General features: G+C 61.5%; 1 protein-coding gene across 1 annotated transcript; it reads left to right on the forward strand.

Annotated features, from left to right (window-relative positions):
* Nucleotides 1-7,849: 7,849 nt before the first annotated feature.
* On the forward strand, nucleotides 7,850-19,501 carry KIAA0513. Its single transcript, XM_084294789.1, has 12 exons — nucleotides 7,850-7,979; nucleotides 11,293-11,732; nucleotides 12,102-12,201; nucleotides 12,559-12,632; nucleotides 12,736-12,806; nucleotides 12,910-13,117; nucleotides 13,400-13,440; nucleotides 13,732-13,810; nucleotides 14,055-14,132; nucleotides 17,107-17,187; nucleotides 17,447-17,541; nucleotides 17,634-19,501. The coding sequence occupies exons 2-12, from the start codon at nucleotides 11,404-11,406 to the stop codon at nucleotides 17,681-17,683; spliced, it is 1,206 nt and encodes a 401-aa protein (XP_084150915.1). The 5' UTR covers nucleotides 7,850-7,979; nucleotides 11,293-11,403; the 3' UTR covers nucleotides 17,684-19,501.
* Nucleotides 19,502-27,645: the final 8,144 nt, after the last annotated feature.

Genomic DNA, 27,645 nt, shown 5'->3' on the forward strand with positions numbered 1-27,645 from the left:
GGACCCCCGGCACATCCCCAGGATGCTTTGACCCCCAGGGACCCCACTTCCACGCCTGGAGGATGCCCGGCCAGGGCCCGGGGAGGAGGAGGACGGTGCTTTCATGGCTCCAAAAGCCACTGGGAAGGGTTGAGAGGGGCGATGAGCTGCTGATATCCCCGGGAGCGCAGCGCGAGGGCAAACAGAGCGCAGGCGGTGAAGGTCAGGGAGGTGGATGGAGTCTGCCGCCGCCAGCATCAGCTCCCTCTAAATTATTTAATAAGCGGCTCGCCTGCCAGCCTGATGTGTTTCCTTCCCTGCAGCCCCAGCGAGGCAGGGAGGGGACGTGCCTGCTTCTTGCTCCACCACCCTCTGCTCTGTCCCGCTGTCCAGCCCGCTGGTTGCAGTGGTACTGGGGGGTCCCTGGTGCAAACTGGGGGAGACTGGAGTGGAAATCTTGTTGTAAAATGCTCTAAATTCATACTTGAAGTCACCTCAGCCCTCGTGTCTCACCTCTCTGCAGTGTTTTTCTCAGTGGCTGGCTTCTTCCTGGGGCTTTTTCCCCTTTTCTCACCCCCTCTCCCTCACCTCCAGGAATGGGAATTAATCCGGGAGGTTCCCCCTGCAGCCACAGTGCCTGGTTTGAGCCCACTGATCCCACCTCGTTCCCCTAACACCTGAGCCATCCCTTTCCCAGTGACCTTATTACCTGCTCCTGTGCGTTCAGCCCCCCCTGGCTCCCCGCACATTAGGGGGTGGTTTGCCACCAGGTGCCCCCCGTCCCCAAATCCTGCTGGGGGAAGGAGCCCTGTGATCTCCTGCTGTACCAGCAGGGCTGGCGCTGCCTGGCTCAGCCCCTGGCTGCAGCTGCTAATTAAAAACAAACGAGGAGGGGACGGATGGCAAGCGATGCACTCCATCGCTGCGCCCGAGCCACTTGATTTAAGAGCGCTGCGACTCGCTCGGATGAGTAATGTGGAAATTAAATTTTCTGCGCCTCTGGGAGGGAGAGATCTTGGCCACGATTCCTGCTCCTTCCAGAGCACCTCGCTCGCTGCCTTGAGGTGCTGGAAATGGGAAATGCAGCCCCGCGGGGACCCTTCCCTAACGCGTTTATTTCATCCACGGCCACATCTTGGATCGAGCCGGTTCGCCGGGGAGGGGGGAGAAGGTGCCAAATTGGCCCGCGCCCCGCTTGGTTCCTGACACCAGGGCAGCTGGTGGCAATCAGCGAGCGGGGGGAGCCTTTTCAGCCTTTTCCTCTCCAAAACAAGCAGCTACAGCAGCGAGGGGGGGGAAATTGGCTGGGAGCAGGCAGCCAGCTCGGAGCCAGGCGGCGAGGCTGTGCCGTGCAGTTGTACGGCTCCGGCTCCTGCTTTGTTTTCTCTAATTGCACAGCCAGGCCTCCAGGGCACAGCCTGTTTCCAGCCGTGCCTTGGGACAAAGCCTGGTGCTGCGGGGCTGGGACTGGGACGTGCTGACCCAGGAACAGCGGGGAGGGCGTCCTTGGAAGGGGGACCCGGCTGGTTCGGGCTTTGCTGGGTGCCCAGCGAGCTGGTGCAGAGCCCCTGGGCAACCCCAGCTCCTTTTGCATCTGCTGCCTCGCCTGGGGCACCGAGGTGGAATTAGAGCCTGGCAGGCAAAGCCTGACCCTATAATCTCCCCCATATGAGGGAAGGAAGGCGCAGGGATCGTTCTGCAAGGCGGGCTTCAAATGAGGCGAGCTGGGGATCGGGATGCGCGCCGAGCGGCTTCATCACCCTCAATTACTGACCCCACAGTTTTGCAGGGTTTAATGACCAAAAAAACCTCCTTTTTGGTGCATTCAGTGCTCAGGCTTGGGCACTGCAGCTGACAAACTCTGGGAAGGGGATGTGAGGGGGGGACGGCAGGGCTGCAGCTGGTGTCCCCCGTCCTGGGGAGGTGTCACAGATGTGCTGGCAGCGGGACCCCGCCGCACGGGGCTGTCGCCAGCACCCGGCCAGAGCAGCTGTGGCTTTCCCCAGCCGAGTCCCCGTGTCCTTGGGGGACAGAGGAGCCACCATCAGCCAGCTCTACACCCCCACGGCGCTGCAGACCCCTTGCTGTCTTTTTGCAGGTGCCCTTTGGGTGCCTCCGAGGGTCCCCAGGGATGCCAAGGCACCTCCCCGGTCCCAAATTGGCACCGAGGGCACGGCAGCTCCCTGCCATGGCCAGCCCCTGCTCGCAGCTTCCCCCAGCCCATGATGGGGTCAGACGAGAGGATTTCAGAGCTCCCTTTCGACCTCTGAAGTGATCATTCACGATTCTGCGATGCCCTTCGATGGATGCATTTCGCCCCCCTGGTTCAGTGCCCGCTGCCAATTTCCCCGCTCCTCCAGCTGGAGATGTGCGCAGGGCCAGCAGCTGTAACCAAATCTGCAGCTTTAACCAAAAAGATCTTGGGTTTTAACAAAAATTTGCTGTGAGTTTGGCAGCCGGGGAGGACCCTGCTCCATGGGCTCTGGCCACCTTCCAAACTCCAAGACAGGGCAAGGGCAGCGGCATGGCCCTGGCACGATAGAGGGGCCGAAAACAGCACCCGAAGGTGAGCGCGGGGGGAACAAAGCCTGTCCTGAAGCCCTGCAACAGCCTTGAGGCTGCTGACGTGCTGATAAGCAGGTGTTGTTTGCCTGCGCTCTGGAGCAAGCCCATTTTATCTCTTCCTTGTTCCAGCTGGGGAGAAAACGCCCGGCAGTTTTGCTGTAATCCGGCACGGGCCCGCCAGGCCTGTTTTGTTTTTTTTTTTTTTAAAAATATTATTTATTAATTTATTTTCTTATATATATATTTTTTTCTTTATTCCTGCAGCACCTGGAGACCTCTGGGAGGTGCCAACAGGATCAATCCCAGCTGGGACCGCAGCCCCCACCCCTCTCCCCAAACCTCTCCCAGGAGCACTGGTGGCTCCGTGCAGGACCAGCCGAGGCGAGCGGTGTAAAATCGGTGCGTGGGCGCTGAGAAAACCTGGCTGGCACCCACCCCAAGCCACTTGTGCTGAAGGAGCCAGACACCGAGCTGATTTCAGCTGTTTTATTAGCAGGGCGATAGCACCTGTGAGTTCAGGGGCCTCGGCCACTCGCAGGGTGTTTTTTTTTTTTTATTATTATTATTTTCCCTTTCCATAACTAACTGTAGATCCCCTCCTTTGCCTTGCCAGTGCCCTGTAGTGCTGCTGACCGCACCAGACCCTCAGCAGCTCCTCCGGAACGACATTAAACTTAAACCAAATCGCGCCGTGCGCTACAGTGCGGATGCTCGGCTGCGTTTTCCTCTCCTAACGATGGAGGCAGTGGGAATTGCAGCACCATTAATTCCTCCCTTTGCCTCCCGTGAATATCCACAGGCTCTCCCCTCGCCCTTTGCAGCGGGTCGGAGGCTGCTGCAGCCCCGTCCCCTTTTTGTAGGGGCTCGGTGCTCGCGGCGAGGCTGGGAACAAGCCGGAGCAGCCTGCGACCAGGCTCTCAGGGTGGGAAACTGCTGCTGAGCGGGCAATAAAGGTTATTAAATGTCAGGGAGAAATAAAGCTGCCTTTTTTATTATTCTCCCCCTTGAAATGGTTTGGAAGCGCTTTGTGCTGCAGCGGGAGATGAGGACTGGGGCACGGCACGGCGATGAGGGACACACGGCAGAGCCGTGGGGGTGCTGGGGCATCACCTCTGGGGGTGGTGGGGGGAAAGCAGCACCGTGGGGTCTGGCCACGGCCCAGGGACCTGCAAAGAGAGGGTGAAATGCTCGTGGTGCCCTCCAAGCGGGCAGCTGGCTCGGGGATGTGCCTGGGAGCTGCTGGAGGTCACCTCCTTGGTGGCACAGGGCTGGCACCCGGCGTTGGCACCTCCTCGGTGGCACAGGACTGCTTCCTGGTGTTGGCACCTCCTCAGTGGTGGCACAGGGCTGGCTCCTGGTGTCACCTCCTTGGTGGCACAGGGCTGGCTCCTGGCGTTATCAGGGCGCAGGGGTGCTGGTGGTGGCACACAGCCCTTTGGGGAGCTCCCGGCCATGGCGCACGGTGCCTTGCGTCGGGGCTGGCACCCGTGGAGATGGAAAAGCACCGGTGGGGGCTTCATCACCAGCTCACCTGGATTGTTTTCTGCTTTAACAGCATAGCTTTAATTCCTCGTTGTGGCCATAAACGCTTGTAAACACGTCCCTGGGGTGGGATGGCTTCGTCTGCCCCAGGAGCGAGCTGAGTGCACGGGGCATCGCTTTTTGCCATCACGCAGGCTGTGCTCATGAATTCCTTGCTGGGCTGTTGCCCGCCGTGTGGCTGAGCTCTGCACAAACAGCCCCTCTGCTGCTGCTGGCTGCTGGCACTGGAACAGGGCTGAGACCCACCAAAGGGCTTCAGGAGCGCACCGCCGAGGTGGCTCTGGGGGCACCATGCAAAATGATGTTGGTTTGCATCAGTTTGGTGAATGTGAAGGAATCCTCACCCCCAAAAGGTGGATATGGGGCTCAAAAGGTGGCTGCTGTCCCTGTCCCCGTCCCCGTCCCATCGCCGAGGGCTGCAGGAGCTCGAGGTGAAGCCGCCTTCCTTGGCTCCTGGAGTTAATTTAATTGCTGCTCTCTCTTCTTGGTTATAGTGCTCATGAGTATGGAAGCTCTTAATGCAGAACAATTAGGGATGCAGTTCCCTGCGGATGGAGCAATTTCCTGTTTTGCTTTTTTTTTTGTTCTCTATCCAAAACCAGAGGACTGTCTGCATCTTGTGCCGAAGCCAGGGCCTCCTGAGCTCCTCTGAGATGGGAAACGCAGACAAAAAACGAGCACGTTTTCACAGAAACGGCACATCAGAGACCCCACACTCGTGGGCGCTTGCACTCAGAGCACAGCTGAGCTCTGTTTGCTGGGAAATATCAAAGTGTGATAAAAAAATAGCCTGTCCATAGCCCTCTCCACCAAGCTGCCGGCTTTGAGCCACCTCGGTCACCTTCCCCTCGGTGCTGCGGCTGCCAGCGGTGTCCAGGGGGACACAAAGTGCCCGTGGCGTGCCCAAACACCCCGGGGCTTTGCAGCCAGCTCCTGGGGAGCCTCCCTGCCTCCTGCCCAGCCCCGTGACGCCGCGGCTCGGGGAGCTGAGCTGGCGCTCGCCGCCGCGACCTTTGCGCTCTGCGCTCCCGCGGCTCCCAGGGGTTTGCTCCTCACCGTGCTCCTGCGATTCGTGTTGGAAGTGGCCGGGCTTTACCAACAGCTCTGGCTGCTCTCCCTTGCCAGGGCACAATTTTGGGTGCCCTTCGGGTGATGGGGAGGCTGCGGGGTGGTCGCAACGCCTCCGCCCTGCCTCGTGTGCGCCTGGCGTGGCGCTGAGCCCTTCCGACGCACGTGGTGCAGGAGGGGGTCGGGAGCTGAGAGGGCCCCGGGGGACTCTTGGGGGCTTTTTCCTGCGTAAAGAAGGCAGAGGTGAGGATGGTGCATCTCTGACAGCCCGCTGCTGGTTCCACGTGGAGGTAAGTGGCGATGTGGCCGTGCCCCTTGCAGCCTCTGGGAGGTCTCAGGGGGCTGAGCACCCCTGAAATGAGCTGTGGGGAGCTGTGCTGGGCACTGCTCTGTGCCAAATCGCAGGGGCTGCTGGCCCGTTGCTGCATTTTCAGGCTCCTTTCATCTCCAGCATCCCAGCTGTGATCACCACGCAAGCGGGAGCTCAGCGCAGGCCTTGCCCCCTCCATCTTTTGCACTTTGTCTCGACGAGATAGAGAAAAGCCCTGTATTTAAACACACAAAAGTGCCAGCAGAGGAAAACCTGCGGTGGTGAAAGAAGCAATGCCTTCCACCCAGCAGGGACCCGCAGCACCTTCCAGCTCTCTCAGATTTGGTACAAACCCCAGATTTCCATCCCCACGCCAGCGGAGCGCAGCGCGCCGAGGCACCTGCATTCCCCCAGCCCTCTGAGAGCAGCAGGAAGCTCCGTGGTGGTGATTCAGCCAGGAATAAGGAAACGAGAGGGATTTCCCAAGCGCTGTGCAAACAGGGGCGTTCAGCATGGGAGGGCCCGGCTCTCCGCCACCAGCAGAGATTGGATTAGGAGGGATTTGCGGAGGGCCAGCCTGGCAGGATGGCTTCCTTGGGCGTTTAGCAGCCAGCTCACAACCTTGTGGGGCGTTTTATGGTGTTGGTTGGGCTTTGTGGGGCCGGGTTCGCAGGGCTGTGCGGTGACAGCCCCTCCTGGAGGTGCTCCTGGGCTGGGGACGGAGGGGACAGAGGGGACGGAGCCGCCGCGGTGCTGCGTGGCCCTGGGAGGGTGCCAAGGGAAAGGGCATGGCCGTGTGCGAGGAACCCGGCAGCCTCCTCGCCCTGCAAATCCGAAGCAAATCCCTTCGCCCGTGAAATCTTGAAGGTGAGATGAAAGCGGGGCTTGGACGGCCACATAGTGCTGTGGGATTTTCTCCGTGCACACTAATTTCATGCCACGCGCTTCTATCCAGCTTGGCTGCAGCTGGACACGGGCACGGCCACGGTTAAGGGGCTGCCCCTCTTCTATGGGGCTCGGCTCACAGCTTGGGGTCAGCCCTGGCCCCGTGGTGTTTGCGTGCAGGGCTGGATTTGGGGTTTTTGTGCCCTTGAGCAGCACGGATGCTGTCGGTGCCAGCGCGCTGCGCTCCTCCCTGCGCTTCCTCCGGCCCCGCTGTTCCCTTGCAGCAGGATTTTGCATCACATCCTGCCCCAAAAACCTCGGCTCCTTTCCGGAGCTGTCGCCACCTTCCCCTGCGCTTTGTGCCATGTCCTCGGGGGCAGGCAGCAGGGCTTGCCCAAGGGCCCCTTCCCCGAAATGGAGAGGTCCTTCCCCTCCTCTCCGCTCCTTTTTCCTCCTCCCTGCCCCTCTGCGGGTGCCGGGGAGCCCTGGGGTGATGCGAGGGAAGGGAAATAGGGCCGTGTTTTTACACGCCGCCTGCAATTTCCGAAGGCAGAGTTAATTATAATCATCGCCCTCAGCGGACCGCTAATTAGCGATGCTCTCGGCTTGCTGCTGAGCTCTGAATTTTGTCCCGGCCCCGTGGTCTCCGCCGGGGGGGGGGGATGATCCTTATTTTGCTGCCCCCCCCAAAAACAGGGGATGCTTTAATTCATTGCAGGCAGGTGATGGGGTCCCAATGCGAGGGCTGAGAAGTTTTAGGGTGTGGGAATCCCCCCCCCGCTGTGAGCACCCCAAAATTGCCACCTGGGCACGTAACGCCCCACCAGGGACCCCCTTCCCACGGGTCCCACATCGCCCATTCCCTGTCCCCCACCCCTCACCGGGGATTTTCCCCCCCCGGTGCTCGGGGCAGACACCAGGAGGGGTCGGGGGGGAGCGGGGCCGGGTCACTGAGCGTGGGCAGGGGCAGGCGGGGGGGGACCCCAACCCCACAGGGCTCCAGCCTCATCCCACCTCAAGCTGCTTTTCCCCCGGTTCCTCCCCCTTTTCCTTTTCTCCCCCTGCCTCCAATTTTTATTTTTCCCTGGGGAGAAGCGAAGCAGGCAGCTCACAGCCCTCAGGAGGGGCTTGAAAAATGGGGGGGGGGTACACCAAAAAACAGCTGAAGGTGATGGAAAGGGTTGGGAAATCCCTCCTCGATGGGGAGGAATTTATATTTATACGCTCCGTATTTTGGATAGCTGCGTGTATGGAGAAGCTGGGGGGGGGGCGAGCAGCATGGGGGGGTCCTGTTTGTAGGGTGCCCACCGCAGGGCACGGGGAGGGGGCCGGGGCGGCTGTGGGGGAGCCGTGAACCGTGGCGAAATTGCACAAAGGGCTCTTCCTTCCCTCCTTCCTTCCTTCCTTGCTTCCTTCCTCTTCCTCCCAGCCGGCGCCGCAGCAGCCGCTGCGCTGTGTGCGTGCCTGCGTGGGCGGCCGGGGGGGGGGGGGGAGAGAATGGGGACGGGGACGGGGATGGGGACAGGGACGGGGCATGCGTGAGCCCCTCGGGCCCCGCATCGTGCCCAAGGTGCCCACCACGCCGATGCTGCTCGCCCCGGGGGCGATGTGACGCTGCTCCTGGGCGCAGGTAAAGCGATTTTTTTTTGGGGGGGAGGATGCGAGCTGGGGTGGGGGCAGCTCTGCTGAGACCCCCTGCGAGGACAGGCCTCGTTGGGGTGATGTGAGGAGGGTTTAAGCCATCGCGTTCCCCCGTTGTGTGCTGGGTGAGGGGCTGGAAATGGGGGTTGTGGGGTGGATGGCTCCGTTTTGGGGCTCCCTGGGGTGTGCGTGCATGAGGGGGGGGGATGTCCTGGGTGCCCTTTTCATGGGGTGGGAGCTGTGCCGTGATGAGTTAGAGCTGGAGCCGCTGCTGGGCACAAAAAGCTGCCTTAGGTGCAAGGCAAGGGCTGCTCAGGAGACATTTAATCCCCCCCCCGAAGCATCAAAGCCCCGGGGAGCTGCCGCCTGGTGCCAGGAGGCAGCAGGGCGAGCGGGGATTTTGGGGTCCCTGGGGCAGTTTGGGGTCCCAAGCTGAGCGAGGGGGTTTTGGGGAGCCAGGCGCAAAAAGGGAGCCCAGCAAAGGGGCTGGGCAAGGACAGGGCAGGATTAAACCCCGATAACACAGCCCCTGTCCTTGCTGCCCGCATGGGGAGCCGAGCTCGGGGAGGGGGAGTTTGGGCTCCGGCGAGTCCAGGGTTGTTTAAACGAGGAGGGGTCTGCGCCTGGAAATATCCCTGGGCCACTTTGGGAGGAGGCCCCCCGGATTTGGGGCATTTGCGGGGCATTTTGCGGTTTGCTTGGGGCCACGGGGGGGGGGTGAGCGGGGCTGAGCAGGACCGACCAGTTCCCAGGAGGAAACAGGACGTTCCCTTACAGCACCGGGAGCTTTCCTTGGCAGGAGCCAAGCTTTTTGGCCACGGCACCTTCACACAGCCCAGCTGGGACACCCGGCTCCGGGACACCCAGTTCTGGGACACCCTAATGCAGGACACCCCCATTTTGGCTGCCTGCTGGGCTCGGGGTGTGCTGCGGGGGGCAGCTGGGACCCTAATGCAGGTCCCCGATGGGCTGCAGCGTGGAAAGGTGCCAGGGCTGAGCAGTGCCAAAAAAATTTCCTCCTGTCTTTCCCCTTCCCCCCGGTGCGGGGTGCAGATGGGCTGGGGGTCCCCAGCGGCTTCCCGAGCTCCCTCCTTGAGCTTTTGGGAGCAGAGGGACCCCAGGAACGTGTCCCCATAGCTCCAAGAGGGCAGGCAGAGGGTTTCCAATTTAATGACAGCGTTGAGCTGGAAGTTTCCCACTCGGAGCAGAGGCTCCTGCCCACGGGAGAGCATCGCTCCCTCGCTGGGAGCACCGGCAGCCTCGGTGGGGCTCTGGGGCTGGTTTTCTCTCTCCTGGCGTGCCATTTCTTCATTTTTTTTTTAGGGGGTGAAGGAATTTGGCTGCACACCCAGGCTGGGTGGTCCCAGCCAGGAAGGATGCACTGGGGGCGGGGAGCAGTGCGAAATGTCACACAGCTTCCAAGAGGTGTCGGGGACAAGTCACAAGCTTCCAACCTTTTTAAAATTTAAAATTCAGGATAAATTCAGGTGCTTTCCTGCAGGAAGCACCTCCTTCCGATTCCCCTGCCCCTCGCAGCCGGAGCCAGGCGTTAACCTCCCCTGCTTAAACGCTGCTCACGCTGGCGAGCCCAAACCTCTCGGGAAAGCACCCCCTTTTCCTTCTCCTCCAGAAATCCAGCCGAGCAGATCCGTGCCTTGGGATGGCTCCTGGAAGGAGGGACAGCTCCTGGAGCTGCCTTTCTGCGCCTGCCCCCCACCCCGGACAGCTTTTTCTTGGTTGTGGTGCTCCCTGGCTGCTGTGCCCTTGGGGAGATGCAGATTAAACGTGTGCCAGCAGCCCCTGGGGGATAGGGATGTGCTGGAGGATGCTCGCTGGGAGGAAGGCTGCGGTCTGCCTCGCCTGCCTGGCCGAGCTGGGTGAGCAAAGAGCCCGGGGGCTGCCGGAGCTGGGTGATGCCTCTTTGAGCTGTTGCAATGCTCCTGAGCAGCCCCAAGGCCTCTTTTTATCCCTTCTGCTCCCCGAATCAAAGCAGTAATGGCTTTTATAGGAGAGTGAGGCCCCAGGCTGTGTGCGGGCGGTGGTGGGAGCTGGGGTTTTGGTCCCTATTTTGGCTGTTTTCCTCCCAGATCCGTTGCGCAGAGCAGTGGCAGCGCTGCGCAGCGGGCACGGGGCGGCCTTTGGGCACCTTTGGGCTCCTGGAGCTCTTCTGGGTTGTGCTGTGGGGCTGGGAGAAGCAGGACGGGCACCCGGCACCTTAAAGCACCCTTTGTGCCCTTGGTTGGGTGGCAGTGTTTAATCACGGGCTGCTGAGAGCGTGGTTAAAGCCTTCTGAATGTCCTGGAGCAGAGAGGGGCTCCCAGTGCCGCCCGCAGCCCCGGGCAGGTCCCCGCTGAGCTCGTGATGCTGCAGGTACCCGCTGTGAGTCCTGGCCATTGCTCAGATCGCACCCCAAATTCTCCCTGCTGGAGGGCCAGGGTCTGTGCGTGATGAGGATGCCAGGAAAAAAAATAAATCCATGTGTTTTAGAGGAAAAGCCAGCTCCTGGAGCCGGCGCAGGGGCCGGCGGTGGCAGCGGTGCCACCCGCCTGCTGCACGCTCCTGGCACGGCTTGGGGACAAAGGGAGGAGACTTTGGGGACAAAACAAGGCTCTGGACGACCTCTCGAGGAGGTCTCGGCTCCATCCGTGCAGAAAGGACGTTGCGGATGCCCCGGGAGGCTGGGCTGGGGGTGGATGGATGAGGCAGGCAAGTGGCCAGCTGGGTTTTTTTTGGCAACGCAGCCTCCCGCCTGCTCTGCTGCCCTGGGAGGACGATGCTGCCGCTGGTTTGCTGCCTGCAGCAGTGTCCTTGCAGCTCCTCCTGGGTCCTGGGGCACGGGGACACCGGTGCCAACGTCAGGGAGGGTTGGAGAGCAGGGATTTGGGTTCTCCTGCCCCCAGGGGCCGGTAGCAGAGGCTGTGGCCAGCATCCCCTCACCCAAAGGGGCTGGAGTCTTCTCCAGGGATGAGGCTCCGGGGGTGATGACGAGCGTGTTTGCTGCCTGCTGGCTTGTGCCGGCCCAGTTTCACCCATCAAGCCACGAGATGTCACATCCCAGAGGCTCACGTTGCCTCTTTTCTGGGCTAAAGGATGAAAAACCCTCCTAAAGGGTGTGGGGAGCACGTGAGCACCACGGGGGGTTTACCGTTTCTGTGGGACGGGGAGCAGCCCCCTCTGGCCACCCGGGGTGCCCCTGTCCTGTCCCTTGCAGCTGCTGATGGGCACCCTGGGGACCTGGGGGCTCCTCTCCCTGCTGGTTCCTGGGGTCGTCCCCTCACTCTGGTCCTTCCCCTGTCCCTCAGATGCCCCGCGGTAACCCGTCCCCACCGGCGATGGCCTCCACACCCCGCTGAGGAACAAGAGGACGAGCACCCAGCCGATCCGACCACCACCACCCCCTCCCCGAGACAGCCATGGAGGCCCCCCTGGAGGTGCCCGTAGGGAACCTCATCGACTTCGACACCGAAACACCCGCCCGTGCCCCCTCGGAGCCTTCTCCCGGGGATGTCCCCAGCGGCAACGGGCACGTGGGGGACGTGGCCGGGGAGGAGAGCGATGCCACCGAGTCTGCGGACAGCGACCACGAGGCGGGCGGCTCGCCAACGCGCTGGGGCGGCCGCCGCCGCTCGTCCTCCGCCGAGTCCTTCTCCTCCAGCCAGAGCACCGAGTCGGCCAGGGACGAGGCGACGGCCGAGCGCCGGGATTTCATGCGGCACTACGTGGAGAAAATCTTCTCCGGGGGGTGAGGGAGAAGGGGAGCAGCCCCCGGGGCCCCTCGCCGCGGCTCGGCACACAGCGAGCGTGAGGAGTAACAGGGGCGCTTGGCTCAGCTCGGGGGCTGAGCGGGTGTCTCTGCTGCTCAGCTTCTCCTCTGGCTGTTGTGTTTTTTTTCTTCTCCCTCCTCCCTTTTGGCCTGCCTCCTGCCTGGGGGGGAGAAAAGAGCAGCGTGAGCGGGAGGATGGCAAAAAGGATGCGCCCCGTGCCGGCCCCTTGTGCCAGGACGCTGCCAAAAGGGTGCTGGGGGGGAGCTGAGCCGTCACCCTGCCGTGCAGGGGGTGCCGGGCATGCCCTCAGCCCTGATGGCTTTTATTTCCCCCTTTTGCTGTTTCAGGGAGGATCTGGACCAGGAGGAGAAGGCCAGGTTTGGGGAGCTGTGCAGCGGCGAGGACGGGAAGGGCAGGGAATGGTTCGCGAGATACGTCAGCGCCCAGGTGAGGGGGCAGGGGGGCAGCGCGTGCCGGGGGCTTGGGCAGAAAGCTGAGTCCTGGGGGATCTGTCGGTGCCCCGGAGCTGTGTTTTTGGAGGGCAGGGACTTGGGGAAAGGGAGGACTTTCAGTGCAGAGTGAATAAAAGCACCTCAGACGCACGATCGGTGCGAGGTGGGAGAGGAGCCGCCTGCTCGCCTTGGAGCCAAACGCAATCAGCACCCAGAAACTCCCCGCTCCCTCCCTCCCAAACCAAAGCCGAGGTGCACACCGTGCTGTCTGAGCTTTCCTCCCACCTCCCTGCGCCGGGATTTGGGGGGCTGAAGCCGCCCGTGCCAAACCCAACCCCGCTTGTGCCCGCAGCGCTGCAACTCCAAGTGCGTGTCGGAGCCGACCTTCTACCGCCTCATGCAGTCTTTCGCCCTCGTGCTCTTTGAGTAAGTCCCGGGGGGATTTCGGCTTCGTTGTCATCCCCCCCCCCCCCGAGATCAGAGCCACCTGGTGCCATCGCTGGGTGTCCTCCTCAAATCTCTGCTCCAGGTGCCACCAGATGGACGACTTCAGCCCCGCCAAGAACCTGATGACCATGTGCTTCACCTACTTCTACATCGGTGAGGGGCACCCACGGGTGCCAAGTGCTTCGGGTGCGGGTGCCGAGCCTGCTGCCCCCTCTTTGGAGGTGAAGGCTGAGCCCCCGGTGGTGTTACCCCCCAGGGAAGAGCCACGCGTTGCCCCTGGAGGCCAAGGAGAAGCCCACGGGCAGCATCGACTCCTACCTGAGGTCGGCCAACAGCTGGCTGGCCGAGAAGAAGGACATCGCCGAGAGGCTGCTGAAGAACACCTCGGCCAGGACGGAGAACGTCAAGGGCTTCTTCGGGGGCCTGGAGACCAAGCTGAAGGGTCCCGCGGCCAGAAAAAGCCAGTGGGTACCCCCGGGGCGGGCAGGGGGCCCGGGGAGGTGGAGGGACACCCGAGGTGGGGTCGTAGTGGCCACGGGGAGGGGGTTTGGGGCATGGTCCCGTGGGTTTTTACGCTGGGCGCCGGGCACCCGGTGGCCTGGGAGCCCTGCGTCCTCACGGGGATGGGGGTACGTGGGTTCAGGGGGCGGTGGCACCGCTTTTGGGGTCTCCTGCGTGGCCTGGGTGCGGGGCTCTGCTCCTCTGGCTGCTTTTCTCGGGGGCTGACGCTGGTTTCTGTGCCGCAGCGAGGGTGAGGACAGGCCGAAGGAGAGGCTGAAGAAGACGGGTGAGTGGAGGCAGAGCTGCGGAACGGTGACAGCACCCCCGGGGCGAGGGTTGGAAGCTGTGGGGTGGGCAGAGGACGGAGCTGTCTGTCCCAGAGTGCCCCAAAGGGGCTCCAAAGTGCCCCAGCACCCTCCTGGGACAGCCGTGTCCCAGATCGGAGCTAATTCCTGCCCCCAAAACGCAGCCAAGGGCTCACAAACCGTGCCATCGGGCACCGAGGGGGGGACACGCGGGGTTTTATGGCGTGGTGGGGCGGGGGGTGCCACCCGGTGTGACTGCCCTGTCCCCACAGTTTCCGTGCAGAGCCCGGAGGAGGAGAAGAAAGGGGAGAAGATCTACCTGTACATGCACCTCAAGCAGCAGCCCATCTGGTAAAGCTGGGGCCGGCTGGCTCGTGCCCGCCTTTGCCCGTTTGCCCGCGGGATGGGCAGCGCGGGGGTTTCCCCCAAAACGGGGCCAAATTCGCCGGATTCGTTTCAGCACCTCCCAGCCCTTGGGATGGGATGGGATGGGATGGGATGGGATGGGATGGGATGGGATGGGATGGGATGGGATGGGAGGGAAATGGGGGAAGGATGTGGGGTGGCCCCACTGATGCCCCGTCCCTCCCCGCAGGCACAACCTGCGCTTCTGGAACGCCGCCTTCTTCGACGCCGTGCACTGCGAGCGCAGGAAGCGCTCCCCCACCACCAGGTAGGACCCTCCACCCCCAAAAAAACCTCCTAAGGATGGGGATGGGGAGGTTTTCCAGCTCGTTTTGCATCCTTTTTCCCCGAAGGAAGGCTTGGATAGCCCAGGTGGGGTTCAGCCTGCTGCGGCTCGTCCTGCCAGCAGCTCCTGAGCCAGGGGAGGGGACGCCCTGGTCCCCACAGTGTCCCCAAGGGGGCCGTGCAGGGGGCAGGCGTGGAGCACCCAGCGTTTTGGCAGCCCCTTTCCCAGCAGTGAAGGCAGACCAGGGAGCAGCCAGCCCTCCTGGCCCCAGTCCCCGACCACGACAACCCCTCGGGATGCTCGGCCGGCTCCATCTCTCTCCTCTTTTTTTTTTGCTTTCCTTCCCCAAACCGACCAGAAAAAAAAAAAAAAAGAAGCTGTCGAGCGGCGACGCAGCTGGAACCACATTTGCTTCGATTAAGCCCCAAATTAGCAGCAGCAAATGTCTCTTTCTCAATTAATCCCAGGGCTGAGCCCGGTGAAGGAAGGAGCTTTGGGAGAGCTCCCCGGGGAGCTCCGAGCACCTCGGGGGGGCTGAGAGGTGGCGGCCACAGGGGGAACGGGGCTGGGGGTTGAGCCCCCAGGGGGCTGGCGCCCTGCAGGCTGGGTTCGGGGTGCCAGGTTTGGTGTCTGGCCACGGCAAGGGGCCGCGGGGCGCTCGGCGGTGCCTTGGTGGCCGTGTCCTGCCCTGCAGGAGGAGGCTTCTCCCCTGGGGAGGGAGGGCAGGGGCCGGGGTGGGGAGGGAAGGCGACAGCACTAAACTCCTTTTTTTCTCTCTTTTTCCCCTCCCTCCGCCTCTAACCCCCTCTCTCCGTCTGTTCTTCTCCCCCTTTGCCCTGCGCCCGTCTCTCTTGCATGACCCGTAACGCGCGACTTTTCTCGGCCCCGTTTCTGCTTCTGCTCCAGAGGGGACGCTGGGGAGGAAGAGGAGAAGAGGTGCGTGCCCGCCCGCATTTCTTCCTCGCTTTGCCTTCGCCCCAAACCCCTCCCCAGCCTGGCTGCTTTCTCCTGAACGCTGCTTTTTGGGAAGAAACCCGGCCCCACGCGAGCTGTGCCGCCCCAGCCGGGGACTCCCCCTGCTGCTGGGGACCCCGGGGAGCTGCCACGGGAAGGGGGCTGTGTCCCGGGCAGGTTTGGGGCACAAAATGGGGAAAATCATCCCCCTGTGTGGGGAAATCTGCCCTCGCTGCAGAGGAGGCTGCGCGTTGCCATCAGGAGCACGGCCTCTGGGATGCAAAGCTCAGATCAGAGCCGGGCGCTGGGTGCTGGGATCGGGGTGTCTGCAGCAGCTGATCCCAAAAACGAAGGGCTCCGGGCCATGGCAGCAGCAGGAGGGTGAGGGCAGGGGGATGGCCACGTGCCGAAGGCGTGCACAGGAGCTGGGTGGCTCCGAATTTGTTTGGATGAAGCCTGGGGAGCTGCGGTGCCACTGGGGGTGAGCGAGGCTGAGCCCTGCCAGCCCGGTGGGTGCGAGCCCAGGGCACATCCCGGGGGTCTCCTGGGCAGGAGCTGGCAGGGGGCAACCCCTGAAGGGGCTGAGAGGCTTCCCTGGGCCAGCACAGCAAAAAAAGAAAAAAAAAAAAAAAAAAAAAAAAAAAACACAAAACAAAACATAAAAAGGCAGGAAAAAAAGTTTCAGACCTGCTGCTTCTCACAGCGGGCCAGTGAGATCTGTGAAGTTCCTCTGCCAGATCTCAAAGCCCCTCAATCTGATTCTTCTGCTTTCTTTTCAGCCTCCAGAGCTGAATATGATTTATTTTAATTTTTTTATTTGCTATTGTTAGCTTTATCTTGGAGAAATTTCTTTAAAAAGATTGTTTAAAACATCCCATATGCGCTTCCAGAGCTGTCCCAATACCCGGCTCAGCCCCTGTGACCAAAGGCTCAGCTCAGCAGCTTTCTGAGGCCGGGGTTGGGCTGGCTTTGGTGGCAGGCTGGGTGAATCTCTCAACCTTTGGGTGAATCTCTCATCCTTTTCCAGTTTCAGCAACAAAATTTTGCTCAATCTCCCCTATCCCTCTCCCTGGGGGCCGTTCCCACCTGGCAGCACCTCGGTCCCGCTCGGCGTGCGCTCCTGCTCGGTCCGCTCCTGCTCTCCTCCTCCTCCTCCTCCTCCTCCTCCTCTTCCTCCTCCACATTTATATATTTCTTCTGTCCCTGTTTCTCCTTGCCTTTCCTCTTTTCCCTGCCTGTCTCCTCACCTGGTTTCTCGGCGGGGGGCTGGCTTCCCCCTGGAGCTGGGCTTTCCCCAGGGCTCATGCACTGCGCTGTGCCGGCACCGCCTGAGCCCCGCCGCGGTGCCCCTGCTGCCCTGCTCAGCATGACTTTCTGCCCCAGAGCCCCCCCAGCGGGACCCCCGTCCTTTCAAACCCCCCTTTTCTTTAAGGAGATGATGCTCCGGGTGCGTTTGCCGGGGGGCGCGGCAGAGCTGGGGCACCCTCGAGGATTTGGGGATGTGCTGTGATTTGGGGACCTGGCTTCAGCTGCTGAGCGGGGATGGGATGGGGACAGGTACGAGGGGTACAAAAACCCTCCTGCAGCACTGCAGAGGGGTGGGGGTGTTTGGGGAGCAGCTTTTTGGGGCGCTCTGGGAGCTGGAAACCCCACGGCACTTTGGGGAGAGGTGCTGCAGGTGGGGCTGCTCCAGGATTTTGGCCCTGCAAGCCCCCTGCTCACCCTCCCATCCCAAAATGAAGGCACCACGAGTGCGACGCGAGCTCGGTGCTGGAGTGGCCGTGCTATTTCCTAGCTGAAGAGGACCTCGAACCCGGGTACCTCTTCTTTTGCCCCAAAATAACAGGTTGGGTGGAGGCGTGCGCACCTGAGCCCATCCAGCACGGGGCGCGCTCCGGCAGCCAGCGGGCCCGGAGGTGTCCCCGTGCCCTTGGTGACACGGAGAGGGGGATGCAGGGGGTTCGGGGGGGTCGGTGGTGCCAAAGGGGCTCGTTCCTTGCAGGGAGAAGTGGTGCCACATGACGCAGGAGGAGCGGGACGACAGCCTGCGCTTCAACGAGAACATCACCTTCGGGCAGCTGGGGTGAGCGGGGCGCGGGGACAGCGCCGTGGGTCCTTGCCAAGGGTGGTGGGACACTGTCCCCTCCCTCGGGGACATCCCGTGTGGCGGGGAAATGGGGCAGAGCATCCTCGGTGCTCCTTGCTGGGACCTGCTGCTGCCCTTTGCGTTGTCGCGCACCCGAGCATCATCAGCCGGCAGCCGGGGAGGAAGAGGAGGGTGGCGGGGAGGGAGGAAGGGCAGCCTGGCCCTGCCCTCGCCGAGCATCTCCGCCCTTCCTCAGCACCTTCATCCACAACATGCTGGCGTTCGGCCTCAACAAGAAGCTCTGCAGCGACTTCCTCAAGAAGCAGGCGACGATCGGCAACTTGGACGAAGGTAGGGGTGGGATTTAGGGGCGGGGGGACACCCGCCGGCCTCGCTGGGACGCTCCGGCACCACCCCAGCTCCTCTTTCCTTCTCCTCCCCAGAGCAATACAAGCTGCTGAGCGACCACATCGAGCAGATGGCCACCGAGTAGCCGCCCAGCCGGCACGGCACAGCGGCAGCGAGACGGCGGCCGGAGCAGTTGGGGAGAAAAAGGGGCCCCGAATGAATCTGGGCTGCTCGGGGGTCGCGCACGCGCTCGCAGAGCTGCCCCCCACCTGCATGAGCATCCGCCAACCCTTAGAGCTGCGCCGTGGGCAGCCCGTAGAAGTAGGAGCCAAACAGCCCCCGTCCCTCGCCAGAGCCTCCCGCGTCTGTTTTCGGAGCAGGCGGACCCAGAAGTGGGGTTTTGGTCGGGTAAAAACAAGCGGACAAAGGGAGAAACAAACAAACAAAACCTAAAAAAAAAATAATAATACAAGAGAGAAAGCAAGATGAAAAAGAAAGCAGCTGCTGCAGCCCCCCTGTGCCTGGGGACTTCATTGCTGTGTCCTCAGCCCCCTCCAAAATGCTGCTTGGGGGCTTCAGTGCTCATAGCAGCGGGGGCTGGAGCAAAATGTTGTGGAGTGAGGAGCTGCTGAATGCGTTTGCTGCTCGATGCCTTCTCGAGGCTGGTGTGGACGGTGGAAAATCCGGAGGAAACGAGGCTGCGAGCCTCCTGCATCCCCCCGCAGCGAGGCACCAGGTTGGCAGCACCTGGTTCCAGGGGGCTGTTAAAGGAATTAGGGGTTTTGGGGCACTTGAGGGGCTTTTTGTCCAGGGATTTGGGGTGCGGGGCACGGCAGGAGGGGCTGCTCGGGGTGGCCAGGAGGTCGTGCTGCGCTGCGCAGCGGGGTGGCACTGGTGGCTTCCCTCGCTGTGTGAGGTTCCCTGGGAGGTGTGGGGAAACTTTTCTCTTGGGAAAACCACCCTACAGTCTCTGTATGGCCCTGTGCATGGAGAGCAAACAGCATTTGTGCCACACCATCAGCCTCCACCCGCAGGACACCAGCCATGGCCTCAGGCACGAGCGCAGGGTGAGGGGGCAGCGGTGCTCGGTGCCAGGCTGTTTGGGGGGACGCAAGCAGCAGCTGGGGGGTTCCCTGTAGGGTTTTTCCGCTCAGATTTGCCGTGTTTGCTTTTCCCTTCACCCCACACCCTGCTGTGACCTCCAGCACCGGGGCAGCCGAGGGCTTGTGGTGTTTCCCCAAGGGCTGAGCCAACAGCCCCGCACCGGCTGCGCCTCCCCCGACCCTTTCCCTTCCCCATCACACCCGGAATAGCCTTTGGGACCGCCGCACCCCAAAGAGCCCCGTCCAAACACGTCTCCTGCTCTGCTCTGGTGACTGCAGCTGCCTGGTATGCAGCCCGGCAGGTTCTGCCCAGCACCTCCTTGGCACGGCTGCTGCGGGCAGTTCGGGGACGCGGCCACAGCACCGCTTCGCTCCGGGGATCCTGAGTTTGGGCTCACCCCAAAACTGCCCTCAAACATTGGGGTCCCACGGGAATGGGTTTCAAGGGGCTGCTGCTGCAGGTTTCCCCGTGCTGTGTCCCGTAGGAGCAGGGTTTTTCCCCGTAGCTCTGTGTCCCCAGTGGCATTTCCTTGCTCTCACCAGGGTGCAGCGAGGGGGCTGCGGTTTGATTTTCCCTGCTGGGATTTTGGGGCTTTGGCACCCGTAATTATGGGGCTGGGCTCTGCTCCGCGCTGGGTCTGAGGCAGGATCAGTCCCAGCGCTGCTTTCCCTGGCTTGCTGGCCGTCCCCAGCCCCAGGACCTGGGCAGGGATCCCCAGAAGGGTGTTTGTAGGGTGACCGCTGCCCCAGGGTTTGCACTTTGCGCCTGATGGAGAGGAGAGGTGGGGGCGCGTCTCCACTCGGGTCTCCCCTCAGTCCCTCTGTGTTTATTTTTTTCTCCAATGTAAAAAAAAAAAGTTCAGCAGTGAAAAATATATTATTTGCATGTGTATTTTTCTAATAAATAAATAAATAAATGAAATACCCTCCCCCCCCCCAAGACCATAAACCTGTCAAGACCCCCTCGCTCCTGGGTGCCTGCAGGCTCTGGGTTTATTGATTTACCCGAGACATTTCAAGGCTGGGGGTGGAGTGGGGTGACGTCCTTAAACCCATCCCGACTGGGACTGTGTGAAAAATAATGGGGTGAGAGGGAAACTGGGATAAATTGCCCCAAATTGTCCTTACTCAGCCCTGAGCTTTAATCCTCCGGCTCCTCTCCCCACCTCATGTGCATCCGCACAGTCCTGGCTGCCTTCCCCAGCTCGGCTTCTCCCTTTTGATGACCCAAAAGGTCATTTTCTCATTTTTTAATAGAGAACAACTGACTCACCTTTTCAGGCACCGTCAGCGTTTGCCCTGCAGCCAGCTCGGCGTGCGGAGGAGATTGGATTTTTATTTCCTTCTCCCCCTCGCGCTCAATCTCTGCCAGTCACCGCTGATCTGGCGCAGGAGCTGGGATCCTGCTGGGGCCCCGGGGCATTTGATTTTGCTGTATTTAAAAATCAATTACTCAGTATTATCTTATTAAAGGAAAAAAAAGAAGATCCCTTTGATTAACTGGGGCACACTCCAGCCTGAGCTAGGAGCCCACGTCCCCTCGGGTCTCTGTAGGGCCACGCTGCCCTTTTCCAGCCCCGCGGTGCTCTTTGCTCCCTCGGTGGCCACAGCAGGGTGTCACGGGCACGTTTCTCTCCTGGGAGCATTTGTGGGGGCTCGTTTGGCCCCAGATCCTATGGAAATGGGGCGGTCAGATGGGCACTGAATGCGGTGTGGGGTCCCATTGCTGCTGAGCACATGGGTTTGGGAGCAAAAGGCACAAGTTTGTGCAGTAGCACGCAATAGTTGGAAGGGAAATAACCACAAAAAAGCTTTTATTTGTTGTTAAATTACCCTCCCTGGAGCATGCCATGCAGAGAGGGGGAGCCCACCAGCCCTGCAGCCCTCTCCGAGTTGTTTTATTTGGGGTTTTCCTTGGGAAAACACGGGCGCAGGCTGATTCTGGGGCAAAGCCGAGGCCGTGGCGTGGCCTGTGACAGCTCCTGCTGCTGCCCTCCCCTAAACTGCTTATCGGCACGGGAAAGGAAGTGTTTTTCTCCCTGCCCTTGTGCTGTTTGCTCAGTGTGGGTGCACCCCGGCACCTCCGGCTGCTGCTTTTGCTGGCTGGGCGCATCACGGTGCTGTAGGGAACCCAGAGGGGAAACAAGGGGCAGCTGCTGCGGGTGGTTCCCCGTGCAGGACGGCTCTTGGTTGGGCCAAAAATGCCCTCCAGGGATAAAAAGGACGTTTGCTCCCCGGGTGCCGGGGGGGGTTTATCGCACCCCTATTAAAGCAGTTCAAAATCTTGCCATGAGAACACTGCCTGGGAGCTTTAACTGCTCCTAACAGAGGGGATTCGAGGTGGGGTTGGCTGTAAAAGCACCCCCAAACTGGCTGGATTTATGGCTGTCCAATCCCCCTTTTCCCACCCCTCGCAGCCCTTCCAGGCGCGGGCTTTGCGCCGCAGCCCCAGGAGCTGAGGGAGGGGACCCCCTTCTTCCCATAGCCCCCCCCCGGGATTTACGGAGCCCCCTTTTGGCTCCGAGGGGTCGGGGGGATGCTGCTGCCCCCCCCCAGAGCTGCGGGGTGCCCGGTTTCGGAGCCCCACCAAGTGTCTGCGGGGGGGAACTGCAGCGCGCAGGGCGTCCCCGTGCCGGGTGCTGGGGGCAAGCAGAGGGGTGAAAACACCCCCAGCACCCCAAAAAATCCCTGGGGGGCACGTCCCCGTCTGCTCTCACACGGAAAAAGGTGGGCACAGAGCAGGAGTCCTGCATCCATCCAGCTGTGGCTGCAAGGGGGCCCCATCCGGAGGCAGGGACCCTGCGGTGGCTGTGCCCCGGGGGGGTCCCTTTGCTTCCCCAGGCTGGGGGTCCTCGTAGAGCCCTACAAGGAAGGCATCACCATGAGTTTGGGCCTCTTGTCCCATGGGAAGTGCCTAAGGACACGTGGCAGACTCGTGTCCCATCACAGATTTAGGCTCCGAGGGACGCACCCCCCCCACTCAAGCATTTGATTTTATCCTTCCTGAAGGCTTCGCAGCCGAAACGGGAAGATTCCCGTCGAGGCAGATGACTTTTTATTGTCGTGTATGATAATATTATTATTTTTTATTATTATTTCTCCCTCCCCTGCCCGTTTTACAGCAGCACAGGGACGCGGCTGGGAAGCATCGCAGCTCCTGCTTCGGGGAGGGGGGGCTCTCGCTCTGCTCTCCCACCCCACTGTGTCTGGGCAAGGTCACTGCAGCTCCTTGTCCCAGCTGGGAGCACGGGTGGAGAGCTCCAGGTGGCTTTCCCTTATAAATAGGGCAGGGCTCTGCTCCCTCTGCTGCTAGCCAGGATCCCCAGGGGGCATTTTTATCAGCTTTTTCTACAGCTCCCCGATGAAACTGGGTGTTTTCTGCTGTGACCATGAGAGAGAGAAGCCCCAGGGAGCTGGGTGAGAGCCGGGCCCTCTCGTGGCACCTCCACACCAGGATTTTTTCTCCTTCCTTTGGCTAAACGCAAGCAAACAGCTCCCAGTCCTCCTCCTGCCCAGGGCTGGGTGCTCGAGGAGCCCTGCAGGTACACCCAGGGCTGTGGCACAGACAGAAAAGGGATGGCCGTGGGGCTGGCAGCCAGCAAAGCCTCTCCTTCACCGAAGGGAGGCAAAATTGTGCAGCTTTCCTGGGCTGGCCTCTCCCCCAGCATGCTGATGGGGCTGTTTGTGCTCTTCTTTTATGATCCGCAGGGCACGAGGGAACTCGAGAGGATCGGGATCCTGACGCAGGCAAGGACAAGGATGCTGGGCTGTGCTAGCAGGGAAGCGAGTTTCCCAAGATGACACCGTGTTCTTTTTCTTTTTGTTTTCTTTCTTTTTTTTTATTGTTATTTTTTCCCTGCCTGCTGGCAGTGACAGGGTATAAAAGGATCCTGAGCACCGCGTGTCTGGTGCGAGTGCGCAGGGCGAAATATTGGACGTGCTGGATAAATGAGCAGGGGGGAGATGTCGGCCAGGGGGGGGCTCTGGGTTGTGTTTGTACAAGCAGAGCTGCCAAATGTCCCCGTCCCCAGCTCTGCAGGGATGCCTGCACCATCCTGACCCCGGGGGCATGGTTAATCCCCCAGCTGGGGCGGCCTCGTGGCTGATGGTGAGGAGGGAGAGCCAGGGGGGTGCTCCTGGGTTGCACCCTGAGGCTTGGCCCCCGCCTCCCCTTCATTTCGTGGGGATGCTGAGCCCTGCTCCGCACATCTCCCAGGCTGTGCTCATTGCCCAAACAGCCCCGGAGATGCTCCATAAAGGGCTTCACCTCCCGGCTCTGACTCAGACATCAAGCGCAAATATCGTGCGGCTCCCCCCGTGACACGCAGCTGAAGCTTGTGCTGTGTTTTTCTGGCCGGTTTCTCGCGGTCGCTCGGCTGGAAAGCTCGCTCAGGCAGCAGCAGCAGAGCATTTAAGCAGAGCACCGTGGCTTTTCCTGCCTGGCCCTTTGCAGCTGCCAGGGAAAACCAGAAGCTCCCGGCCCTTTGCTGCTCCAAAACTCTCATTCCCCGCAGGGGGAGAACACCCCGCAGCTCATCCTCGGGCACAAAAAGCCCCCGCTTTATGGGCACGGCACGGCACGTGTCCCCCTGCGGCAGACCCGGCTGCGTTGGGGACAGGCTGTCCCAGCCTCCTGCTGGCTCTGGTGGCACCCGCAGCCTGCGGGGACAGCTTGTGCCAGCGAGGACAGAAAGCGTTGTGCGACGCGTTTCGCTCTTGCAGCGCGCGCGTGACTGCGCAACCTTCCCCCCCCCCCCGCTGCCAAATTCATCCTGAGGTTTGCGGCTCTGAAAGCCAACGCATCTCTTTCTTCTTTTTAATTGCTATAATTTGTCCGGCTCTCGGCGAGGCTCGGCTTTGAGCCCCCCCACCCCGGTGGGTTTATTTTGGGTTCTGTGCTGCGCGCAGAGCAAGAAGCGCCGCGGACCCGCGCGGGGCTCGTTTCGGAGTCGTTCCCGTGCCCCCCGTGGGACTCCTCTGGTGGATTAAAGCTGTGTGGGATCAGAGGCGAAAAACCACAGCCTGGGATATTTCTGCAGAGGAGGGAAGGGGGGAGATCGCTGCTAGCAGGCGGGCGGCGGGGCTGATTGCTCCTCTCGTGCTGGGGCTCATTAACGGGGGGCTGGATGGAGGGCAGAGCGTGGTGCACACAGAAGGTTTTGGGGTGGTGGCTGCTGCCCCCTGATCGGAGAGGATGTTTGGGGCCATTGGGGTGCTTGTCTGGGGGTCCTGCCTGACCCCAGGATGGCAGCCAGGCCCTGGGATGCTTTTCTGTCTGTCCTGGGGAGGAAGAGGAGCGCGGCCGTGCTCCTGGTGCCGCAGAGGGGGGGGGTGAGGCTGCTGCGTGGGCACGGCCTGGAGCAACGAGGTGCAAGGTCAGAGGAAGGAGTAGCTGAGGAAAACACCTCTCTTTCCGTGGAAGAGGCTGGAATCTGAAGTGCGCAGGGCAGGAAAAGCTGCAGGCTGATCCTCGGCTGGGAGCGGAGGGCACGAAGCAGCACGGATCCTGGGATGGGGATGGGATGGGGATGGGGCTGTGGTGGGACACGTCCCCCATCCCCTTCTGCTGCAAGCAATGCCCCAGCCCAGGGGGACCTCCCAGGACCTGCCCCATGTCCTGGCTCCCCACACCCTTCCCGGGGTGCCCTGGGGTCCCCGCAGCTCTCCAACACTGGGGACCCCCTCCAGAACCCCTCAGCTCTTTCTGTGGCATCTCTCAGCTCTGTGTGTACATCCCCACTGTCCCCGGGGTCCTGCCAGCAATCCCCCCCCCCCAGGTGGCCTTGTTTTTGCTCGGCGAAGGCGGATGGGAGCCACCATCTTCCGAGCGCCGAGCGTTTTTAATCTCCTGCTCCCGCTCCGTGCAATTAACTCGATTCCCTCCCCTCGTTTCCTGCAGAGGTTTAATTAAAATGCATTGTTCGCCTCGCCAATTATTTGCTCTGTCCCCCGGATAACCTCTGTGCAGCGGCTGGGTTGCTGGTGGGTTATTTCATTTTATTTTATTTTATTTTATTTATTTTTTTTTTTTCCAACCCCCCCCTTGTTGCCAGCCAGGTTTCTCCCCTCTCCCCCCTGCAGCCTTTACCTGCCCGGGTGCTGAGCACCCCCTCGGCGCTGAGGGGGGGCCGAGGAGCAGCGTGGCCCCGAGCAGCTGAAACAACAAGCCCTTGTTGACTTTCCTTTGAGCTCCCCGGCCCTCGGCAGCTGCTGCTCCAGCAGGTGATAATTGAAACCGGGCGCCGACCTGGACGGCGGCAGGGCTGCAGATTTCGCTCGGATTTCGTCCCCCGCCGGTGGAAAAAAGGCACCGAGGCTCCACGTGGGGACAAGAGGACACAGGGGGGGTGTTGGGGCTGCGCCTCCTTTAGCTCCGAGCCCAAAATGTGGCCGGATTGGGACCCGCAGGGTGCAGCCCCCCGAGGTGCCGCGAGGTCACCGAGGGAAGGGGAATTATTTCCTGGAGCCCTGCGTTTCGGGGAAGGGGTGCTCAGCATCCTAAAAATAGCGGGGCTGGAACTCTGAGATATTCCTGGCCATGCAGTGCTTGAATCTCCAGGCTGAATCTCCGAGCTGTTCCTGGCCACGCAGTGCTTGAAGCGGGGCCAAGGCAGCTGCTGCCGGGCGTCCCCCCCGACACGGCGCACAGGTGGCCTCGGCGCTGGGACCGCAGCCGAGGTTTCGAGGTTTGGGTGAATTTCCTCCTGCTCCCTGTCCCCCCTGGGGGGCTTCCAGAGCCGGGGGGCACCCGGAGCTGCCACAGGGTGAAATCCCAGGGGATGGGGTTTGCTGCATCCCGGCAGCACCGGGGTCCTCCCCAGCTGGGATGGGTGCGCGCACCCCGCAGCCCTCAGCAGCTCCCTGCGCCGTGTTTTATTTCTTGGCATCGGCTCCAGGTGTGAGGTTAACGGGGCAAATTCACGCCGTGGGAGTCCGTCCGTCTGTCTGTCTGTCTGTCTGTCTGCCACCTGTGATCCGAAAGCCGTGCTGCTGCCGTGCAGATTGCAGCCCTTTGGGGTTTGTCCTTGCGCTCTCCCCAGAACCACCCTCTTATATCCCACTTTATTTTGTCCAAAATGATTTACCCAGAGGGTCCTGCTCTAGCCTGGTCCCTGCGGGTCATTTCTCACGTGTTTCCGAGCGTGTTTCTTGTTTTGTTTTTCCAGGCTGGAGCCCCACGCGCCCGGTTGTTCCCGCAGCTGTGTGTGCGCCTCGTAATTGGGAGCTGTCGGCCGCGCGCCTCTCCCGTGCAGAGCAGAGGCCTGGACGCAGCGGGCGGGGATTGAGCCGCGATCGCTGCCGCCGGGGTGAGAATTTGAATGAAAATTTCATTTTTGCCCCGCAAAGCGAGGAAGCAGGCTCCTGGGAACGTGGCCACGAGGCCACCCTGACCTGGCCTTGCAGGGGCCAGGAGCGGAGCTGGGGGGCTGCAACCTCCCCCCCGATCCCTGAGCCCCCTCCTGCGGCATCCGAGTGTTTTTGGGGGGCGCACGGGTGGGTGCACGGCAGGAGCCCCCGGTGCTGAGCCCCAAACCCTGTGGAAAGCATTTCCAAGGAGGAGCTGTGCTGCTGGGTGCACAAAGGGGCTCCGAGGGGCTCCTGGGCCAGCGTGAGGGGCCCTGGCACAGAGCAGGGCCCATGGATGGCTCCTGATGCTCACCCCAATCCCAGCATCCTAAACCCTAATCCCAACCCTAATCCCAACCCTAATCCTAACCCTACCCCCAACCCTTTCCTGGAGAACCTGTGGCAAATCAGGAGCTGCCCGTTTTCGTGCCCCATTAGGGACGGGTGGCACTTTTGGGGTGATCCCTGCCCCGTCCCACAGCGGGGTGGGTCAGTGCCCCCACGGGGACGGTTTTCCTGAGCAGCCGCCAAGCCCAGGGAGCCGGCCCACCCCGAGCAGGGGGCGTCTATTTATGGGCTGAAAAAGGAAAAGCGTCCAACTGCCAAAATTGGCAGCGCATCCCCTGACTATAATAAACAGCTTCCCTTCCAAGGTCCCTGGCTATTTTCTCTCTGTTTTGGCTTGGCTAGGAAGATTTATTTTGTTTGCTGCTGGGATTTATTTTTTTTTTTTTCTCCTTCCTTCTTTGGAGGCACTTAAAGAGCACGAGACCCCAATCCCATGCTGGGTTGGCGACCCCGAGTTGGCGGAGGCAGCAGTGCCACCCACTCCTGTTGCATCCCTTAAATTTGGGCGTTTTCAGGTGGATTCAAAGCCCAGCACAGACCTGCAGGACTCAGGGCTCCGAGGACGTGTACCTCCAGGATATTTTATAGGCAATAAATCCCAAACAAACAGGAAAAAAACCCACCAGACCTCTGCAAGGGGTGAGCTGGGTGCCGTGGGGGCCCCCGGCCAGGCCACGGGCTGAGCAGCTGCACAAGGCAGGGTGCGATGCCGAGGCCGTGTCAGTGCCCCGGGCTCCTTTGGTGTTTGCATTCCTGGTTCCAAAATAGCTGGGCGAGGAGGAGGGGGGTGGATAAATCCGTACGGGCGCTTGTTTTGGAGACCGATTTAGACACAGCCTCACCAAATGGCCTGGAAAGCCCGTGTCCTGCCTGGTCCCTGAAATCCACACTTGTTAAATCACAACGAGCAGCTCAGATATTTGGGAGCAGGGCTGGGTTTTGGGTACGGCCCCAGCACCAGGCTGAAAATCAGACGGGAGCCCCCGATTCCCGTGCTCCCCTGACCCCGCTTCCCGGCGCTGGCTCTGCGGCGGGGTTCAGGTGCTGGAAGCAGCTCTCCCTCTTTCTGCCTTTGCAAACCCACCCCAAAGCCGAGCCCTCCCAGATGTGCTGCCAACGCGGCGAGCCAAGGCCCCCCTCGGGCTGATCTCGCCGGGTTCCCTCCTCCCTTGGCTGCTCTCAGCGTTTATTCCATTTATCTCTGGCCCAGCCGCTGCTGGCGGTGCCAGGGCAATCCATCAACCCCCCCTTCCCCGAGGCGCAGTGTGTGCACCCCCACGGCCAGCTCGGAGCCTGCTGAAGGCATCGA

This window comes from Netta rufina (assembly GCF_964035555.1).
Source record: "Netta rufina genome assembly, chromosome: 13".
Taxonomy (NCBI): Eukaryota; Metazoa; Chordata; class Aves; order Anseriformes; family Anatidae; genus Netta; species Netta rufina.